The sequence below is a fragment of the Taudactylus pleione genome, unplaced genomic scaffold, assembly GCF_031769625.1.
Source record: "Taudactylus pleione unplaced genomic scaffold, aTauple2 ptg000451l, whole genome shotgun sequence".
NCBI classification, from domain to species: Eukaryota; Metazoa; Chordata; class Amphibia; order Anura; family Myobatrachidae; genus Taudactylus; species Taudactylus pleione.
Genome location: NW_028284853.1, coordinates 7441504 through 7460725, shown reverse-complemented (window position 1 = coordinate 7460725; position 19222 = coordinate 7441504). Strand labels below are relative to the sequence as shown.

The 19222-nt window shown below is 44.0% G+C and overlaps 1 protein-coding gene across 2 annotated transcripts in view; it reads right to left on the bottom strand.

Annotated features, from left to right (window-relative positions):
- Window positions 1-2994: 2994 nt before the first annotated feature.
- The window catches only part of CAPN15 (calpain 15), a 58637-nt gene continuing 42409 nt past the window's right edge, over window positions 2995-19222 (bottom strand). For both annotated transcript variants that reach the window (XM_088448198.1, XM_088448199.1), the window contains 9 exons: window positions 11628-11811; window positions 11312-11535; window positions 10841-10972; window positions 10565-10717; window positions 8600-8761; window positions 7552-7784; window positions 7293-7465; window positions 6909-7087; window positions 2995-6770 (listed from right to left, as the gene is read on the bottom strand). In XM_088448198.1, the coding sequence (XP_088304324.1) occupies window positions 6593-6770; window positions 6909-7087; window positions 7293-7465; window positions 7552-7784; window positions 8600-8761; window positions 10565-10717; window positions 10841-10972; window positions 11312-11535; window positions 11628-11811 (1618 nt within the window). In that variant the 3' untranslated portion in view covers window positions 2995-6592. The remainder of the gene's footprint in view (window positions 6771-6908; window positions 7088-7292; window positions 7466-7551; window positions 7785-8599; window positions 8762-10564; window positions 10718-10840; window positions 10973-11311; window positions 11536-11627; window positions 11812-19222) is intronic.

The window sequence follows — 19222 nt, the reverse complement described above, 5'->3', positions numbered from 1 at the left end:
TAAGGCTAAAAAGTGGAATGTTATGCAATGGCCAAGTCAATCCCCTGACCTGAATCCGATTGAGCATGCATTTCACTTGATGAAGACAAAACTGAAGGGAAAATGCCCCAAGAACAAGCAGGAACTGAAGACATTTGCAGTAGAGGCCTGGCAGAGCATCACCAGGGATGAAACCCAGCGTCTGGTGATGTCTATGCGTTCCAGACTTCAGGCTGTAATTGCCTGCAAAGGATTTGCAACAAAGTATTAAAAAGTGAAAGTTAGATTTAGAATTGTTTAGTTTGTCCCATTACTTTTGGCCCCTTAAAAAGTGGCAGGCACATATAGAAACCGTTGTAATTCCTACACCGTTCACCTGATTTGGATGTAATTACCCTCAAATTAAATCTGAAAGTCTGCAGTTAAAAGCACATCTTGTTTGTTTCATTTCAAAGCCATTGTGGTGGTGAATAGAGGCCAAAATATAAAAATTCTATCAATGTCCCAATATTTATACACCTGACTGTATTACAAGTTCTGTGTTAGAAAGTAAAAAATCCTCTGTTAGGAAGTGTTCACAAATGATCATTTCCCCTTTTGTGAGTATAATGGTTTAAAAAATGTTGTTGTTTATTTTCAATGGCATGTTTGTGAATTCCACCCATTAAGTTCTGCTTATTCTTGTGTTTCAGCAGCCACTTTGCAATTATAATCAATGATACTATGCCCTATGCCAGCTTTGTCCATCCCATGGGCAGCCATGTCCTTAAAATCAATACTTTTGTCCTCCAACCAAATTGGAACACTGCTCATGGCAAAAAGAGACAAAAATTCCATATAAGAGACCTGCTGGGGGTAAGTAACTCTTTATAAGGCTCAGCAATGGACTTTCATAAACTACCTTTATGCGCAGTATGTCAGCCAGCAAAATAAATAGAACGTTAACTCCTATTTCTCCTGGTAACTCCACTACATCCAACTCTCTGTTGGCTCTTGCAGGGATGCCAGTATTCTGAATAGATGGAGAATACATTCTGTGGTGTAAGTGCTCCCCCAACTGGAAGGCTGCAAAATTACATCACACTATAGATGCACACCAAGGAATAGAATTATTAACAATTGTTATTTGCGACGATGTTGCTGCAGTTTTCACCTCCACTTTCTATCTAACCAATCACTGTGGGTTTACTTTAGGCAAATCCGCTAGAAAAACTACCAGACAACCATATGCTGTTCGATCGATCTGGTCATAAAGAGTATAAGATGGCACAATGCACTTATTAATTATAAGGGCAATCATTATTTATTAAGCAGGCAAAAACAATAATTATGTTGTGGGGCAAAATCATTTTATGAATATATTATGGGACCAAATAAATTATTAAATTTTAAGAGGGTGATATTTCATTTCATTAGGGGGCAATATTTATTGGTTAACTTATGGGGGCAATACGATTTAATATTAATGGATTCAATAAAAATGTATTGTGAGGGGTGCCATAAAAATAATAAGTGCTTGAACAATCTCGCCTCTTGCAACCTTCTCATAATTCTGGAGTTTTGATAAATTTCATGGTTTGCATTTTTATCACGTAAAAAATAAAAGAAAGGTACAGCTATTTAAAAGGTTGTGCTTCGTATAGCTGAATTTCCGTCAGTTTGCTGGCCTTTAGTAATTTGTGCGGTTTCTAAAATGCCCCCCCCCCCCCCAACACCAAGAAAAAAAAATTAAAAAATGTTCAAAAAGTTTCACAAAAATGGCCTCTTAGTAAATCTTGCCTTTTTTTTACTTTATTATAAAAACTAAAAAAAAAAAAAAAAAGGAATAAATGAACAGTAGTCCATAAAACTGTAAATTACTATAATGTGCTGGTTAAAATAATTGTTTTGTTTTTAATCCTTTCAAATTAAAAAACAACAGTGAGGAAGTAACAAAAATTCAGTCATTTACCACAGAATAGGTATGCAATGCCGGCGGCTGTGTAGCTGCCGGATCAAATACTGACAGCGGCAGCCTGACAGGTCGAAATCCTGACACTAGCAGGTAAGACCCCTAACTTGGGGGTTCCTAACCCAAACTTCCCCCCGTTAGTGCCTAAACCTACCCCCCCTCCCCCTCCCAGTGGGGTGCCTAACCCTAAGTCCCCCCGGGGGTCCCTAAAGCTAACCCTCCATCCCCCGCGGCTACACGCTAAAATACCCTTCGTTTGGCAAGCCGGGTGTCGAGATTTAGTAGTAGGGCTAATGATAGGTGTCGGGACGTGGCTGTTGGGATATCAGCGGGCGGTATAGCGCCCACCAGTATCCTGACTACATCCCATTTACCACATGGCCAGTGATACACCAGACTGGAATGGAGGAGTTGGAAGTGCGTTTCAGACTGGATCAGGTCTGTTCTCCATGTCAGTTTACACTGATTATAGCAATGTTTGCAATAAAAACAAAAAAACTAAAAAGTAATTTTAACCATCTAACCTAAGACTATACAGTAAAAACATTTGATACCATTATACACGGGAGTAGCAGCGATTTGATTTATAAAATAATAATAATAAAAAGATTTCAAAATATATAATTGACTTCCCCCTTAATTTTGCAGATTTTCCTATGTATTACATTTTAAATAAAAAAAATATTTGTTTTAACATGCTATCAATAGGCAATATAAATTGATTTGAAGCGTACTAGAAAATAAATTAGACAAAAATATATTATTTTAAATGCATAATCTGACAAATATATGACTTACTAATTTGAATGTAAACATTCAGCCATGGCTTTTTCTTTTTTTGCACATGATGGTTATTGTGGAAATTATTACAGGGTTTTGTCTAGACACTTGTAAATGCTTTTTAGGAGTGCCAGGGTTAATCCATATGTAGGCATTAACAAGTCCAAGTACTAAGTTTAATTGATACAACAAGTCTTACATCAATAGTGAGTTAGAACAGTAATGTTCTATCGAGTATAAAACCCCCAAATGATCATGTACTGACAAAAACCATGAAACGAGTCTTTAAAAAACAAAATCTTTATTTGGTCCGAAAGAACCTGAGATGGGAGCGAGGGCCACCCAAAATGTAACTATCTATACAATCTGAGTATATAAGCTGATAAAATAGCATTTTGTCTTATTACAGCTGAACAATATATACAAGTTTCAAATATTCCCAGTTGTGGCAGACGGGGAGACAGAGAGGGAACAGGGACCCCATTATACTTGTTTGGCGGGAGAGGAGGAAGAGTTTGGTGAACCATAAAAGGTCTGCTATTGGATTTTACAAACATCTGACATAAAATGAACGCAGTGGAGGTAATTTACAAAGCGCAGGGCAAGATCAGTGTGGTACTGCAGCAAAGGTCAATTTCTGCAAGTGCATCTAGATTTAGATTAAAGAGCATGATCTAAGCAGCAAATTGGCATTTGCAGAAGTGCCTCTCAAGAATGGTGATTAGATGTGCAAAACCACGTCGCCTTGCGGCGTGCAACCAACGCGCTTTGCAAATTAGGCCATGTTACAATAAATGCATCAGCCACAGAATTAACTGACCACCACTTTGTGCTACTAGCAAGGACCCTGTAAGGTAAAGAGGGCAATAAGATAGGTATGCAGTGCATCCGTCTGAGCTTTTGGCAAACATCAAATAAAAAACATGGTAATTCTAATATTGGCATCACATTTCCTGAAACTAACTTCTGCATTGTGACATTTCCATTAACGGTTAATAAGTGAATGATAACAGCCCCCATTACACTCAGCAGCTTTGGTAAAAACTACACGGATCAAATGGACCAATTAACAGACTAACCTGGTTATATTGGTTTCACATTTCAGCTACACCCCAAAAGAGAGAGACGTGTGTAGGTTTAATTCCAATATCGGGAGGGCTTTAAGGTGCATCTGTTGTCAACACACAGTGGAGGCAGCCATTTTGTGGGTTGACGTGCATCTTTTGTCAACACATAGTGGAGGTAGCCATTTTGTGGGTTGAACCAGTATGCATGGAGAAAGAATAAGTGCCTGTCAGTGATATCATTGGATACTAGTGAATGGGTACAGTAGGTGTTATTTTCAAAAGTAGATTTATTTAAACTTCTAAAAATTAAAAGAGGAATTATAGCAAGGATCTGATTGGTTGCTATTGGAGACACTTCTAGTTTTCATTTTTTGCAAATCTATTATCCCCTATAGGTGCTGGACACAAAATGGCTGCCTTCATTGTGTTTTGACAGGTGCAAAGTATGTACAATGCTGTGAGAGCAGATACTTGTTTATTTGGTCCCAATACTGAATTGTAAAGCTAAAAGCAATCAGAGATGCTACAAATAAGTAAAATTGTGTACTGACTATAGCAGCAGATAAGAATAATCATCCTACAAGATTACAGATGTTTTAGAGAAGATTAAGGGGTATGTGGCAGACATCTTTCTCCACAGGTCCCTATTATATTATTATTGGTACATATTAGTGCTACACCACTCACAATGACTGCTAATAAAGCAGATTTTCAGGACTGCAGCTATACTCATGTATACACATAATGGCTGCCTCTGAGGATGACCAGCACAATTTAATGGTGGTCTGCACAGAGCCAGACAGAAAGACAAGGTAATGGTACAGATGGTGGGAAATGCCTCAGATTAGTCACAGGTGGGTTTAAAGAGTGATAATTATTATTCTGATTATGACACTAATCATATTTGGCTGCCACCAGCCTTCAGGCCTAGAATGACACAGCCAGTATTTCATGTAATCCAACCTCGCATTAGTGGTTATCCTGATCACCTGTCTTATCAGCAGTCTCAGACCAGGCTGATATACACTGCCATGCACAACTCCCCCTCACCATTTCAGACAATGTACTGTACATTAATTACAGTTCTGTTCAGCATATTTCAATATATACAGGGATATATGTACTAAGCCTTGGAGAGAGAGAAAGTACCAATCAGCTACTGTCATTTTTCAAACATCGCTTGTAACATGACAGTTAGGAGCCGATTGGTTGGTACTTTCTCTCTCTTCAATGCTTAGTACACCTTCCCCACATGAACATTGTACAAACAAATAGCCCAGTGTATTTCATTTCAGGACCTAGAGAGGAAAAGGATTAGTCCTAGATAGAGGGGAAATGAGTAAGCAGCCTTTCTTTCCCTGAGACTATAACCTTGGAAAGCCGAACCCCTTCCTCCTCTTATCTATGCTGCCCAAAGTTCTAAACACCTACCATTAAGCTATAAAACCTAGTTGCTGATTGGCTTCCGAAGCTTTCCTTTATCTCGCTCATCCTGGCGCAGGCCTGGACAACCTGTCATGCCCTGCCAGTTGGTAGCTGACAGATATGCTGGGTCTTGTAGTTTCACAACACCTGATGACTCAAAGTTTGCCCAGGCCTGACCTAGCAACAGCAGTCACCGCGCAAGTGTAGGCGCAACGCATTTCCAGGAGAATTTGTAGGTCATGTCTTAAAGCATTGTGAGTTCTGAGCCACGCACGTCTGAGAACAATAGCTCCCTGTTTGTTAAATAATAAATTCTGCCACAAGTCACACAGCTGCCAGGGGGCCAGTGCATAGGGGATTAGACATTACTACGCAGAACTTTGTCGTAGGGCCTCATTCTCTGTGAGATCAGCTACTTATAGGTTCATCTAAAATGTATGTTTTGTTTTTTTTGAGGTGATAAAAACAAATGTTCTGCGATATACATATATAAGCTTTACTTTCATACTTACCCTGTTTGCAAATTTACAGGATTACCGTATTCCTAGAATCATGGCTGCATTTTCCTCACTTGAGAATAAAAAAATATGCGCTTTACATTTATTGCATGACGGAGGGTAACACCACCCCGATATATGGTATATAAGCTCCGTGTGATCGTTAAGACTTCAGCAGGCAGTGGGATGTGCAGATTTGGGGTAGTAGCAGAACACCCTGGAGGGTTGCTGTAGTAGAGAATGAAGACAGCAGGCTATTGACACAATTTCCCTCTCACCTGTATCAGGTAAAGCTTGTGCCCATGCATATTATCAAATATTTAATGACCGTAGAGTTCTCCCTATGGTCATGGATGAGAGAGAATTAGCAGCCAGAATATGTTTTGCGTTAGATACACAATGAATTATTAAAATACGCATCTTAAAAAAGGAGAACTTGATGAATACACATCTTGCAGTGAAGGATGACAAGGTAGTTGCGGTGTGGCCGCCAGTTACTCACAGTGGAGACAGACATATGAGAATGCAGCCTATCGACTCATTAGGAACACGTGACCCCGTTGAGGTCACGCGTTCCAAGTCACACCGTGAAGGCGATGGGCACATGAAGTTAAAAAAAAAAAAAAAACACAAAGAGACAAATCTTTCCAATTTAAAGTTGAGGAACAAGGATGTCATTTCCTGTTTATGGTGCGGCCCTTTAAAATAAACGGGGGTAACGGGCAGGATTCTAGGATGGGATAGGGTCCCTGTTTACACAGGATAAAAGTCCTGAGTAGATTTCAAGTGTAGTTTTCCGGGAATTGTTTAGTCCGTAAAGTGCTCCCACTGAACCTGGGTAGTCAAAGCCCCCCTCCCCCCCCCCCAACGTGATGTCTTCTTGTGGGTGTGTGTCAGAGTGGGCGGGGGCCATGTAGGCCGGATACCTCCGGGGACAGAGGGGGACTGTGGGTGCCTTTGCTGCACATCCAATCATTCAGAGAAGCCTGGTTAGCTTTCCGATGTGCCAGACGATGAGTGATGGAGAAGCCAGCGTTGCCCTCCAATTGGGACAAGATGACCAGCACCTGCCTGAGAAAGGAGAAGAAGAAACAATAAGTAAATGATCACGCGGTGTGAGGGCAGCAGGGGAAACAAAACGTCAGGGGGCGAGGAGGGGAGATACTGAGAGCAGTGAAGGACTGAGGACAGCCGGCTTGGAGAGCTCACCTGTGAAGAGGGGGGACACTGTCGCTGGTTTTGAGGCTGCCTCTGGTGGACACCACATTGAAACTGTCTGTGCAGTCACACTGGATGTGTAGAAAGGACTTGGGATGACGATTTTCCACAACCACAATGAGCCCGGCCCATCCGTGCGTTAGATAATAGCAGGTCATCCCCTCACGGCCCTGTGGAAGCAGAAGAAAGGCAAGGACTATAATGAGTAACATTCTCTTACATGCAAGAACTGGATGTTGAAGACTTTATTGTGGATAATTGGAAACCGAGTACAATGACTGTGAGACAGAACTAGAATAAGAGCTGTGATGTGTGAGCAATGATGAATTATCGATCTCTATGGAGAGGCAGTACATGACCCCAGCATGCTCTCACCTCGTGCCGTTCCCCCTTGTCTTCTGTCAGCAGGATAATGGCATCTGCAAGAGTTGTCGGCTGGGCCTCCACTTGCTCGACCATGACAAGTCGGGAACTATAAATAGCTAAAATATACCCCATGGGGTCTGCTACTGAGCGGCGATTATTACTGCTACCCGTGGGGCTGGAAGCTAAAAGACAAGAGACGTGTTCTGGTCAGATCTCATACTTATGACTCGTCCTTGCAGAAAAGCAATCGCGTCAGTCTCGTGCTTACCTTGAACCGCGGATGAGCCAGCCAGATTCACGGTATGCCAGTGGTTAAATGCGCAACATACCACCGCGTACTCTCCAGGTTCCAGCATTACATCGCAGCCCACAAACTTCTTCACCGCCCTTTTGCTGTGTGCCATGAGCCTTCCCAACATCACCTTCCCAGCTCCCCCATGAGACGCCCGGAAAACCATGATGCAGAGGTCCAGGAGGTGACTGTCCACCGTGTCCGATCGTCTACAGGGGAAGAGGGCGGTTACAATGTGCATGACGCAAGGAGATTTCTCAGGGCCTGCCTTTTTTTTTTTTTTACGATGCGTCATAGAATTGGCAGCAGATTCTGCCGCACTATCCAGCAGAGGAGAGAAAACTGGACATACCAGAAATAGCTTAACCTTAATAAACAATGGAAGAGAAGGTGAGAGAGTCCTGCTGGATACAGCTTACAGTTTAAAGGACATGCAGGGCTTTAAACATAAGAGTTTGTTGTGTACAGTAGATCAGCCACATTAATCACATTTTGGACACTGCTAAGTAGTTCTATATTTATCAGCAACCCGGTTAGTGTCTGCCCAAGCATAAAGCTGGAGGAGGAAAGAGCAGGAGAAGGACGATGGTAATTATAGCAGAGGAAGATGTTGTGAACGCTATGTGTGGGCTCATCTATTGATCACAGCTTTGGTACTTAGATAAGCTTCCCTGATGAGATGGATTTCAGCGCACAGGTAGTCAATATGGGAGAGGTTGTGAAGTTCAGAGAATGGGGGCAGCACGGGAGAAGTCCTGGAGACTAATGGCACTAAGCGAGGATTTAGGCATATGTCGTTGACAACGTGAAGAGCAAGGTGGGGGAGCTACAGAGGCTATGAAGACATGTTAGAGGCTGCGGTAATGTGGAGAGCTTTGTAGACCGGAATCAGTTTTGGATCCTGGAAATAACCGGCACCCAGCTCAGCAGCTGGCAGTGAGTAACATTAGTTAGCGCCAGTAAAACAGTCGGTACAGAATAGCATTGTGGCCTCCTTGCCCAACTTCTTGTTACTTCTCCTTACCTGCTGCCTTCCTGGAAGAGGGAGAACTCCACAGCTGTGCGCTCCACCACTGTGAGAGATGTGACGGTCACTGGGATGGAGGCCTTGTTCGGGAAGGTTCCCTGGACTCTGACTTCATGCCAGTCTGTGTGGATTTTGCAGATATCGACAGAATCAAAATACCTGTGGGAGTCAAAGGAGAGGGTTATGAGCCCAAACAGAGCAAAGACGCATGACTGACAAGCCAAGGAAAGAACCAATAGGGCCGATATGTAGAGAAAAACAACAATAAACAAACAGAAACAAAAAGATCATTTAGAAAGATGTCTAATGTAAAGGTCTTTTACATTAAAATAGTAATAAAATACAAATGTGCACAAAGTTGAACATAGGGCCTGATTCAGACCCGGTCGCTAATCTACGCTCGCTCATTGCCAAAAGGGGCCGGGTCTGCAAATTCTGCGATCACATTGTCTGGCTTAAGGACGCCCTCTATGTCTTGGAGAGCGACGGCAATAAGCGCACGCTGGTGTTCAAAGATGCCCACTTTTCATTCTTAGCCCACGTCATCTCCAGGAAGCATATGAATCATCGGTAACATCGAGAGCCATCGGAGTAGCTCCCAGGCCTTTACGTAGACCCTACCCCACCACCACCACAAGCACTGCGATCAGTTCAGGCAAAAAAACAACCAAGTGACGTGTTCAATGACGCTACTTTACCAATTATGTACACCCATTAAACTCCGTTTTGAAGCTCAGACACGCCTGCGTTCACACATCCACTCCCCCGTTCACAAACAATTTCCCGTTACCACCCACAAACGGCGCTGTCACTCAAAGTAGCGCTCAGTCTGTGTACAACGAGCGCACGATTCCCGATCGCAGTGACTGGCTTGCGCACACGCACTGCGACTCACATGCAGATGTGCGACTATCGCCCCTACCGAGCGCTCGCAGCTTAGCGACCGGGTCTGAATCAGGCCCATAGTCTTTGTACATAGTGAACTGTATATGTCCAACTTCAATTGTAGAGCACCAAGTATATTTTCATTATTACTGCTTTGTTCTCCACGATAAGATTGGAATCTGACAGCACAGTTTAGAAGCTTATAAATTTATTCTGTTTACTTCTAGGTGACACTATGGCTAAAGGAGCTCAGAATCCGTGCTTTCAACTGTCCAGCGAATGTAAAAGGTGGTGTACGTTCATGCAACTTTTTCTGCGCTCACCAAGGTCCTGTACGTACAATTCCCTGGTCACCTGATGGTCAATGTGCAACTTAAGAATCATGCGTATGAAGAACCGACTCCTGGCTCCTGATTCGGTAGTCGTGTGCTCATCCAATCATAGGCCGGAGCACACAGATCCTTACTGCAGTTGACCAGAAGAAGCAGCTCAGCAAGCAGCGCACACTACGAGGGTCATAGGGTAGTGTCCCTAAACAATATTTTAGTGTGCAGTAGAGGGGTTTAGTTTCATTTTTTTTTTTTAAATGGTTTAAAGTGGAAAAGTCCATGAGAAATGATGTTCCTTTCCTATAGAGGGAATCTATACTGTTACTTGGTGATCTGTCATTCAAAATTCTAGTAAACAAAATATAAAAATGTTTGAATATTTGAAACCCAAAAACAACAAAAGCACCAAGAAACAAACACTGCACCTTTCACATCAGAAACTGCAATCCTAGGGGACACCAAGGGGTAAATTTACTAAAGTGAGTTTTTAGAAATGGAGATGTTGCCCATAGCAACCAGATTCTCGCTATTATCTTCTAGAAGATGCTAGTTAAATGTTAAGTAGAATCTGATTGGTTACTATGGGCAACATCTCCACTTCTAAAAACTCTCACTTTAGTAAATATACCCCTAAATGTATAGCCCTTTGATTATGTTGGTTACTCTGCTGAACAAAACATATAAGGGTGACCTCAAATTGCAAACCATTTCATTACTAGTTGTATTTCAGTCCTGACAATGAGCTCACCGGATAAAGTCACTGTACTCCATCCAGAAGACACCCTCGCTGCTACCGTGTGGCATCAATTCATGTTTCAGCGAGGATGGCCACATGGACCATTCGTCGGACCAGCTACCGTTCCAAGAGAAGCGGCCCCAAGGGTTACGGAGTCGAAGAAGACTGCCCGGGAAGAATGGAAAGGTGAACGAATACAGATATTTCCCAAGGAACAAGACACAAGTGCTATAAAATCAGGTCTTCTAATCACCATGGTCATATCTAACGCCTACATCTTATACTCACCGGGAACCGTGGACATGGACATCTCTAACGTCCAGTATAGAGTATGCGTGTCGAGGTCTTAGTCCAACGCTTTCATATGCTGCATCATCTACCTTCATGTTCCCTCCACCACAAGAGGCTCCCATTAGAAACCTGTATCAGACAACAATGAGCCCATGTGTAAGTGTATAGACAAAGCCATAGAGGATCAACAACATGGGAGGAAGAAACCAAAATAGAGATATATATTCAACATCTACACACAAGTGCATCTCAAGCACCTCTCCAGAATAGCCAGCTGAAACCCACACAAAGCAGCAGATGAAAAGGTTCTCATGAACATTAGCCGGAGAATTAATTGTACTGGAGGTAATGATAAATCTCTTTTGCAGTGTATGGGGCCAGGAAAAGAAGCCGTACTGTGGGTGTGTGATCAGTATGAGGACACCCAGATAATCAGGGAAGGATATTAACCCTTTACTTTGTTCTTACCCTGCTTCTTTAGAGCTCAGCATTTTGGCCCAGATGAGGTCCGTGTCTACCGTTTCCTCTCGGGGGTTGGTAGAGCTGACCTGAAGCATCAGGCTTTCGCAGGGAGCACCAGTCAAAGTGGCTAAGCCCTCGATGGCACGGCCAGCCTGGAGGGCGAAGTACGAGCCGTGAAGCTTGGCCAGTGCCTTTTCGATTAGAGCCACCCAGAGCTGCTTTCTTTGGGCCTGCAAGGAAAACAGATCCCAGTCTGCTCAAAACCAAATGACATGTATTACACACAACCTTTGTATCCAAGCAGGGTTTTGGCAATGTGTACCTGGGAAAAGAGTAAATATCCAGATTCATCGCAGGGCAGCATATCGTCCACCAGGACTGTGGTCCATGTCCCGTCTTTGCATAGTCGGACCTGGTAGGCGCCTTCCGGGCAAATTGTCCTTGTGATCATCACCCTCTCCACCAGCTCGGGTCTTTCTGCCAACACAGCCAAAGCACTCAGGAACCTAGACAAATGAGAAGACGTCATAAGCTATCATCATCATCATCATCATATTCCCAGCAGGCTCAACATTTCCATTAACGGGAGTACCAACGACTGCCTTTAGTGATCAACAAACACATTCATACCCATGAAAGGAAGCTCCCAAGTACAGATACTGCATTATCCCCAGTTGTCATGATACAGGTACCGATACTCGGCCAAACAAGATTTATGCTACGCTCCATGCTTTGTTGGCTACCATGTAATTCCAAAAGCCTGGTCCGTGAGAAGACACGGCCCAAATAGTGCACTCAGCAGATTTTTTGGCCCAGGATAGAAAGAGCCCATATCCACCATATGACAAGGCAGCAAATGTGCCATGCTCTGTAGAATACCAAAAACGTTGCATTGGGTGGAGATCCACATGTGGGAAGGGGGTCTTAAAACACAATGCCTGCCTGAAACAGGCAATTGGGATTAGTGCACACAGCAGAATACAGCAGTGCTGGGCGAGTCAAGATTCAGGGAATTTTTTAAACGGTCCAAGGAAGACCAGTGGTAGGGATCCCATGACTCTCCAGCTCTGGTGGCACTACAAGTTGCAGCATGGCCTGAGGTGCAGCTCTGGTTGGCATGGAATGCCGGGACACGTCTATGACAACAGCTGTAGAGCCACTGACTGCCTAAGGCCGGGCTCAGTAGGTGACTTCTCATAACTACAGTCATGTTGCAACAAAATGCAAAATCAAACACACGCAGCTGGTTATGATACATTAGTTTTCCGCAATTGCTGCATTTCTTCCATACATTGTGTCACCTAGCTGATACAGATACCCAGACAATGGAAACGACTGGACATTAACTTCCTCCTATTGTACGTTGGTTGGAAAGAACAGTAATGAATTATTCCATGGAACTCAGACCGATTATTTCTGTCCTGCAGCTGAAATCCGAAAACGTAAGAGCAACCTATGGACCAGGACCCAAACACGGACCACCATCCAGAATGGCTGGACCCCCCATCCCTCTAAGCCTCTTCTATACTTATTACAAAGTCATTTATATTATTTTGCCTAATTTATTATTCGTGATATGTGTATTATCATTGTACACAGTTGCTGAGGGCTGTTCTGTCCATGACCCAAAATCACGTGGCCCCCAAGTAAATGAAGACCCCCGCTGTTCCTGCTTTTTACATAGTAACAGCAACCATGCCCAAGAGGAGGATGCTGCATAAAATGGGTGCTTAATAAATATTCCTGCTTCGACCACTTACATCACTAAGACATAAAAACTATTAGAAAAACAATTAATCCAAAAAGTTTAGAGTTTAAGGGTCCAAATCAGTGCAGTACAGGCGGATGCCTACTATGCTGGCTGGTTTGAAGTTAAAGAGCTTTTCCACAGAGGTTGAACACTGCCTAAGCTAGCTCTGCACCAGGAGGAGATTTTGCCCTCAGCAGTGGAAAGGGTCCTTTAAAGAACAGAACAGTAGCCGAGATCTCTAGTTAGAGTGGTTCAAAAATGTTGTTGATGTATTCTATGCGCTCCACAGCCCCAGAATACACTATCACTGCAGGGTGTACAGGCTCGCTGGATATAATGGAGTTTCAGCATATGGTTTCAGGGAGGAATACAAAACGAAACAGCTGAGCTTTCAGATAAAAAGTTACAGCAACTGCTACACTGTTCTGTGCCCTGTCACTAGGAACTCTGCATATTCACAATAAACCCACAGGGGGGCGTTGTCTGATCTACTGTAACAAGCAGGAACCCCCAGAGTTCAGTCTCCACTCATTTAAGTTTAACAGAAAAATAAAGAGGTTTATGAATGGACAGAACCTTGTGGATAAAAATGATTTGAGAAAAACTAAAAGAGAAAATAAGAGTTACGGTAGACTTAGCATTGATAGCTCTTTTTCTTCAAAGTCAACAGCATCCACAGGGATACCATGGGGTAATTTGGTTGGAGAGATCCAGGCACCAAACAGTTAAAGCTTTCAGCTCCAAGGATGCCTCGGGACCTCCTCCATATATACACAGCCCCCAGCCACAGGCCTGCAGTTTTGTAAACAAGCTCAAGGAAGGAGAAGGAAAGAGGAGAAGGAAGAACAATTGTACACCAGAAGCACTCTCACACAAGATGAGGGAATCCGTGACCGAAAGAAAAAATACCCAAAGCAGCCAGGTGCGTCAGGGTGGGTGCCCTGTGGTCCCTATGGACTTCGAAGATAAAGAGTTATCAATGGTACTGTAAGTCTACCATAGCTCTTATTTTCTTCTTCAGGGTCCATAGGGATCCACAGGGATACCATAGGGATGTCCTACAGCAGTTCCCCTAAGGGTGGGGGATGCTCCTTAGCAGAAAGCAGAACTCGTTGCCCAAAGGAAGCATCCTGAGAGGCAAAAGAATCAAAGGTGTAGAACCTAAGAAAAGTGTGGACAGAAGACCACGCAGCTGCCTTGCTCAATTGTTCAGCTGAGGCATCACGACTAAATGTCCACGATGGCCCCACAAACCGAATAGAATGTGCTGTCACCGTGTTTGGGACAGGGAGATCAGCCTGTGTGTACACCTGATAGATAGTCATACGTAACCATCGAGCCAAAGTCTGCTTGTTAGCTGGCCATCCTCATTTGTTGAAATGATATAATACAAAAAGAGCATCTGATTTTGTAACAGAGTTTGTACGTTCCAAATAGATACGGAGATCATGGAGGGAGGCTTCACCTACCGAGAGATCTGGCACCTGAAAAGCTGGAACTACAATTTCATAATTTACATGAAAACAGGACACTACCTTAGGAAGGTAACCCTCCCTTGTACGAAGAACAGCTCTATCCTGGTAAGAAAAAAAAAATTAAAATGGGGAGCGACAAGAAAGTGCTGTCAAATCAGAGACTCTGTTTGCAGAAGAGATAGTGACGAGAAAGAGTCTTCGCCATCAACCGTTTCAAGTCTAGAGAGTCAAGAGGTTCAAATGTAGGAGCTTGTAGCCCCTTAAGAACCAAAGACAGATCCCACGGTGCTACCAGTGGGACAAAAGGAGGCTGAGCTCGCAAGACTCCCTGAAAAAAATAATAAAAATTCTAACATCTGGTAATGAAGCATCTTTCTCTGGAACCAGACTGACAATGAAGAAACCTGCACTCTCAAAGAGGCCAAGCGAAGACCAAGGTCTAACCCAGCCTGGAGAAAAGCCAATACCCAGGAAACCCTAAACACCTAAGGGTCATACTTTCTGTGGGAACTCCACTGACCAAAAGAATGCCAAACCCTGTAATAGATTCGGGCAGAGGCATCTTTTGAATTACAGAACTAGAAAAACCTTTGGCTCTTAAGTCGGAAGATTCAAGAGCCCCGCCATCAAAGCCAGACAATGTAAATCCGGATGCGTTAACAGATCCTGCCATAGAGGAAGAGGATATGGACAGTCTATGGATAGATTCTGTATGTTGGTGAACCAATGACGTCTGGGCCAAGCCGGAGCCACTAGTATTACTGTTCTGCCTTCCTGCTTGAATTTCCTGAGAACTCTTGGGAGGAGGGAAATTGGAGGAAAGAGATACCCCAGCTTGAAGTCCCATCTTACTGCCAGTGCATCCACGAAGCCTGCTGATGGGCCTCTGGACCTGGACCCGTACCTAGGAACCTTGTAATTGCTATGTGATGCCATGAGGTCTATGTCTGGTAGACCCCATTTTTTCACCAAGAGCTGAAACACTCCCGGGGCTTACCGGTCGGCGTCTTCACTGAATGTCACGTGTTGCGCTGTCCATACGCACAGCCTCACGCTGCTACTCCTTATCCTCCAAACTGGAAACAGCACCCGTCTCCGTCACACTACAGAGCAGCGTGTATTAGAGCCAGAGGGTTGAGCAAGCGGTCCGGCTGGACTGACTGCGACAACTCACATCACAGCGCACCGCTCCCCTCCTCTACACATCGTATGGACAACGCAACACGTGACATTCAGTGAAGACATTCAGTGAAGACGCTAACCGGTAAGCCCCGCAAGCGGGATGCTGTAGTCACACTGTGTACGGCACACATTGCCACCGGGACATTGCATCAGACGGTGCAGGGACACGTATGTATATATTTGCATACGGAGAGCTACCTTTCTATACAAGGTTACCCTTACTTCCCTAGCACACTACAAGTAGCCAAAGAGACACACATGTATCTGTCTTTTTAGACATAGGGTACCGTATATATTTACGGGAAGGTAACCCTCTCAAAGGCCACCCAGACATTATTGACCCATTTGGGAACATTTCTATTGGCTGCCTTTTTCACTGCAAATCGGTGTGGACATAAACCGAGCTGATACTATTATATAAGGGTACAGTATATATTTACGGAAAGGTAACCCCCTCAAAGGGCACACCTACCACCCAAACTTGGATCCTTCCATATAGGACTTAGTCATCAGATATATTTTATCAGATTATTTATTATACTCCTATTACCAGAAAGGAGATATAATAGTTTTTATAATAGCTATTTATATCACTAGACACATTGGTACATTGTGTCTATATAAATTAAATAAATTAAAATAAATAAAATATTGTTTTATAACATCCATTAGATCTGTCGTAATCTCCACAATTTTTACATCTGTTACATCCCCTATATCATGACAAGGTGAGCGCATGGTACAATATCTATTTTTATCTATATAACTCTTTTGGAGACAGGACATCCCCAGTACTAAGCTGCTCCCTAAAACAATAAATATCTTGTTGAGCGCTGTTCACATTTTCCACTTCTGAACATGGATAAACATGTCGAGGGTTTTTAGATTTAGAATAGGGCGATGAGACCCATTTGGTTTCTGAACCAAAAATAGATTGGAATAATAACCTCTTCCTTGTTGCAACACAGCAGCTGGGATTATTACCCCTGCATGCAGAAGGGAGTGAATGGCCTCCTGAAGGGCCAAGGCCTTGACCGTACCTGATCTGTGCAAAAAAACTTCTGAGGAGGATGCCTCTGGAAAGTGATGGTATACCCCTGAGAGACCACTTCTCGGACCCAGGAATCTGTTGTTGTTTGAGGCCAGTAATCCGCAAAATGAAGAAGTCAGCCTCCCACACTGGGATACCCCAAGAGGAGGTCCGCCCCATCAGGCAGAGGGTTTGTCATCAGGCTTAGAAGCTGGAAGTCTGCTAAATCGATACGGCTTGGAGGAAGACTGTTCTTTTGCTTGTCCCGGAGGATGAAAGGAGTGAAAAAGGAAACTGCTTAGATTTATTGTACCAGTAGATGGCAGACCTGCAGACTTTGAAGCCACCAGAGTAGCTATTATCTTATCTAACTCTGCTCCAAAAACTATATTTCCATAGAAAGGTAAGGTTTCCAGAGCCTCTTTGATCCTGTATCAGCTTGTCAGGATCTTAACCAAAAGGACCCTGTACACCACTACTGAAGCTGCTGATGCTTTAGAAGCTAAAATTCCAGCATCTACTGCAGCTCCTCCCAAATAGGAGTCCGCTTCCCGTATGTGGGAGATATACATCATCTGTTCTCTGGTAGCATCTGCTAGAGTGTCTTCCAATGCCCCCGTCCATTCTTCAACAGCTTTGGCTACCCAGGCTCCAGCCATAGCGGGACGAGTAACGGCTCCCGATGATGAAAATTTTGCCTTAAGATATGTTTCCATTTTCATATCTGTAGAATCCTTAAGAGAAGATGCTGACGGAATAGGTAATGTAGCATTTCTGACTAAGTGCGTCACGTGAGCATCCACAATAGGAGGTACTTCTCATTTAGTACATTCAGAAGCTGGGAAAGGGTACAACTATGTTATTCTATTATTCACAAAAAAACGTTTATCCGGGTTACCCCATGCCTCTTCCATAAGCTCAGTGAGCTGCTCGGATTTAGGAAATTCCGTTTTGGCCACCTTCCGGTGTTTAAACACTGAAGCCTTGTTACTAGGGGCTAGTGCATCATCCTGATTATCTAGGATTGATTTACCGCCCTCACCAAAGGAGGAACATCCACTGTGGACGGATGGTCCTCCTCTCCTGAGCTAGACCCTAGAGAAGAATCCTGCGCATCATCTGATTCCCCTGATGAGGCGTCTGAATCCATATGCTGAACAGGCCAATAAAAGATAACTACCGGGTCTGCTTGCAACAGCTGACTGATGGTGCCCACACACATAACGATGTCCTCACGATACGATTTTATGGCCAATTTCCTCATGAACTTTCACGGGAGCTCCCTTGCCGTCGTGATCACGATTTGGAGTTAAAAATGTCCAATCTGACTAAAGATACATCTTGCAGCCAATGCATTGTATCCCAGATTGGCTAATCTGCCCTACAGCACGGCAGATCAGAAGATGCGATGTACGACGAGCGGGGACGCGCATCGGCATCGTGCTCGCGAGTATAAACTCACGATTTGTACTTTTTTTTACCCGATTCGTCGTCACGATTCGTCGAAATCGGCCAAATCGTGTAAAATATCGCTATGTGTGTGGGCACCTTGAGCCAAACTTGAGTGGGCATAAGCATCCATCCAGGAAGGATGTATAGGAGGTGCAAACATAACATGCTGTGGATACCCTATACAAGGACTGGTATACTGGACTGGTGAGGTGGTTCTTTATAACAGACAGCACACAAACCATCCTTTATAAAGTCTTGAGAGGTCAAGCCCGCCAAACTGGCTTTACATGAAACCAGCACAGTGGCCTCCCCCTTCTGATTCCCTTTACTTTTTGACATATCAATTATAAAGGTAACAATGCAATGTAATGTGACAGCCTTCACAAATAACAAATAAATGTGAAGTATAAAGAAAACCCCCCACAGACCTGCAACAGAGGGATGAGGAGAAAAACAATGATAGTTATAACTGACAGTCAGAAATGAAAGGCAGTATTAACACAGCAGATAGCAAACAGTCACATACAATGCATCTGCAAATTAAGTGCACTGGGCTCTGAATCAACTACTCAAAACACAATGCTTGGTAGGATATAGAGCACTATACCTGGCCCATGGGAGAGGGGGGAGACTGACCCAAAACCTCCTGAGACCAACAGCAGCGCACCGATAGTGGACTGTGAGCGTCTCATATAGATGAGAAGGGTAAGAGGAGCGACCCAGGCGCACGAAAACCTTTGAAGGGACTGTCTGGGTCGGGGGAGGAGCTGCCGGGGGTGTGCCTACCTCCCATAAGCTGCATCAACCGGCCGGGTATGCTGGCCTCGTGGCAGCAGAAGCGTCTGCTGCCAATCTCCGGCGTCAGATGATAAGGCCCCGGTGGTCTAGTGAGGATGCAGACGCTCCAGGCCCTGGCTGCAGCAGCTTCCGGTGCGTCTCCTGCCCCGGTAGCAAGGACTGCCGAGCGCGATTCCTCGTAAGCGAGGAATCGCCTTACCTGACATCTCCGTGTGTCCGGTTACAGCACC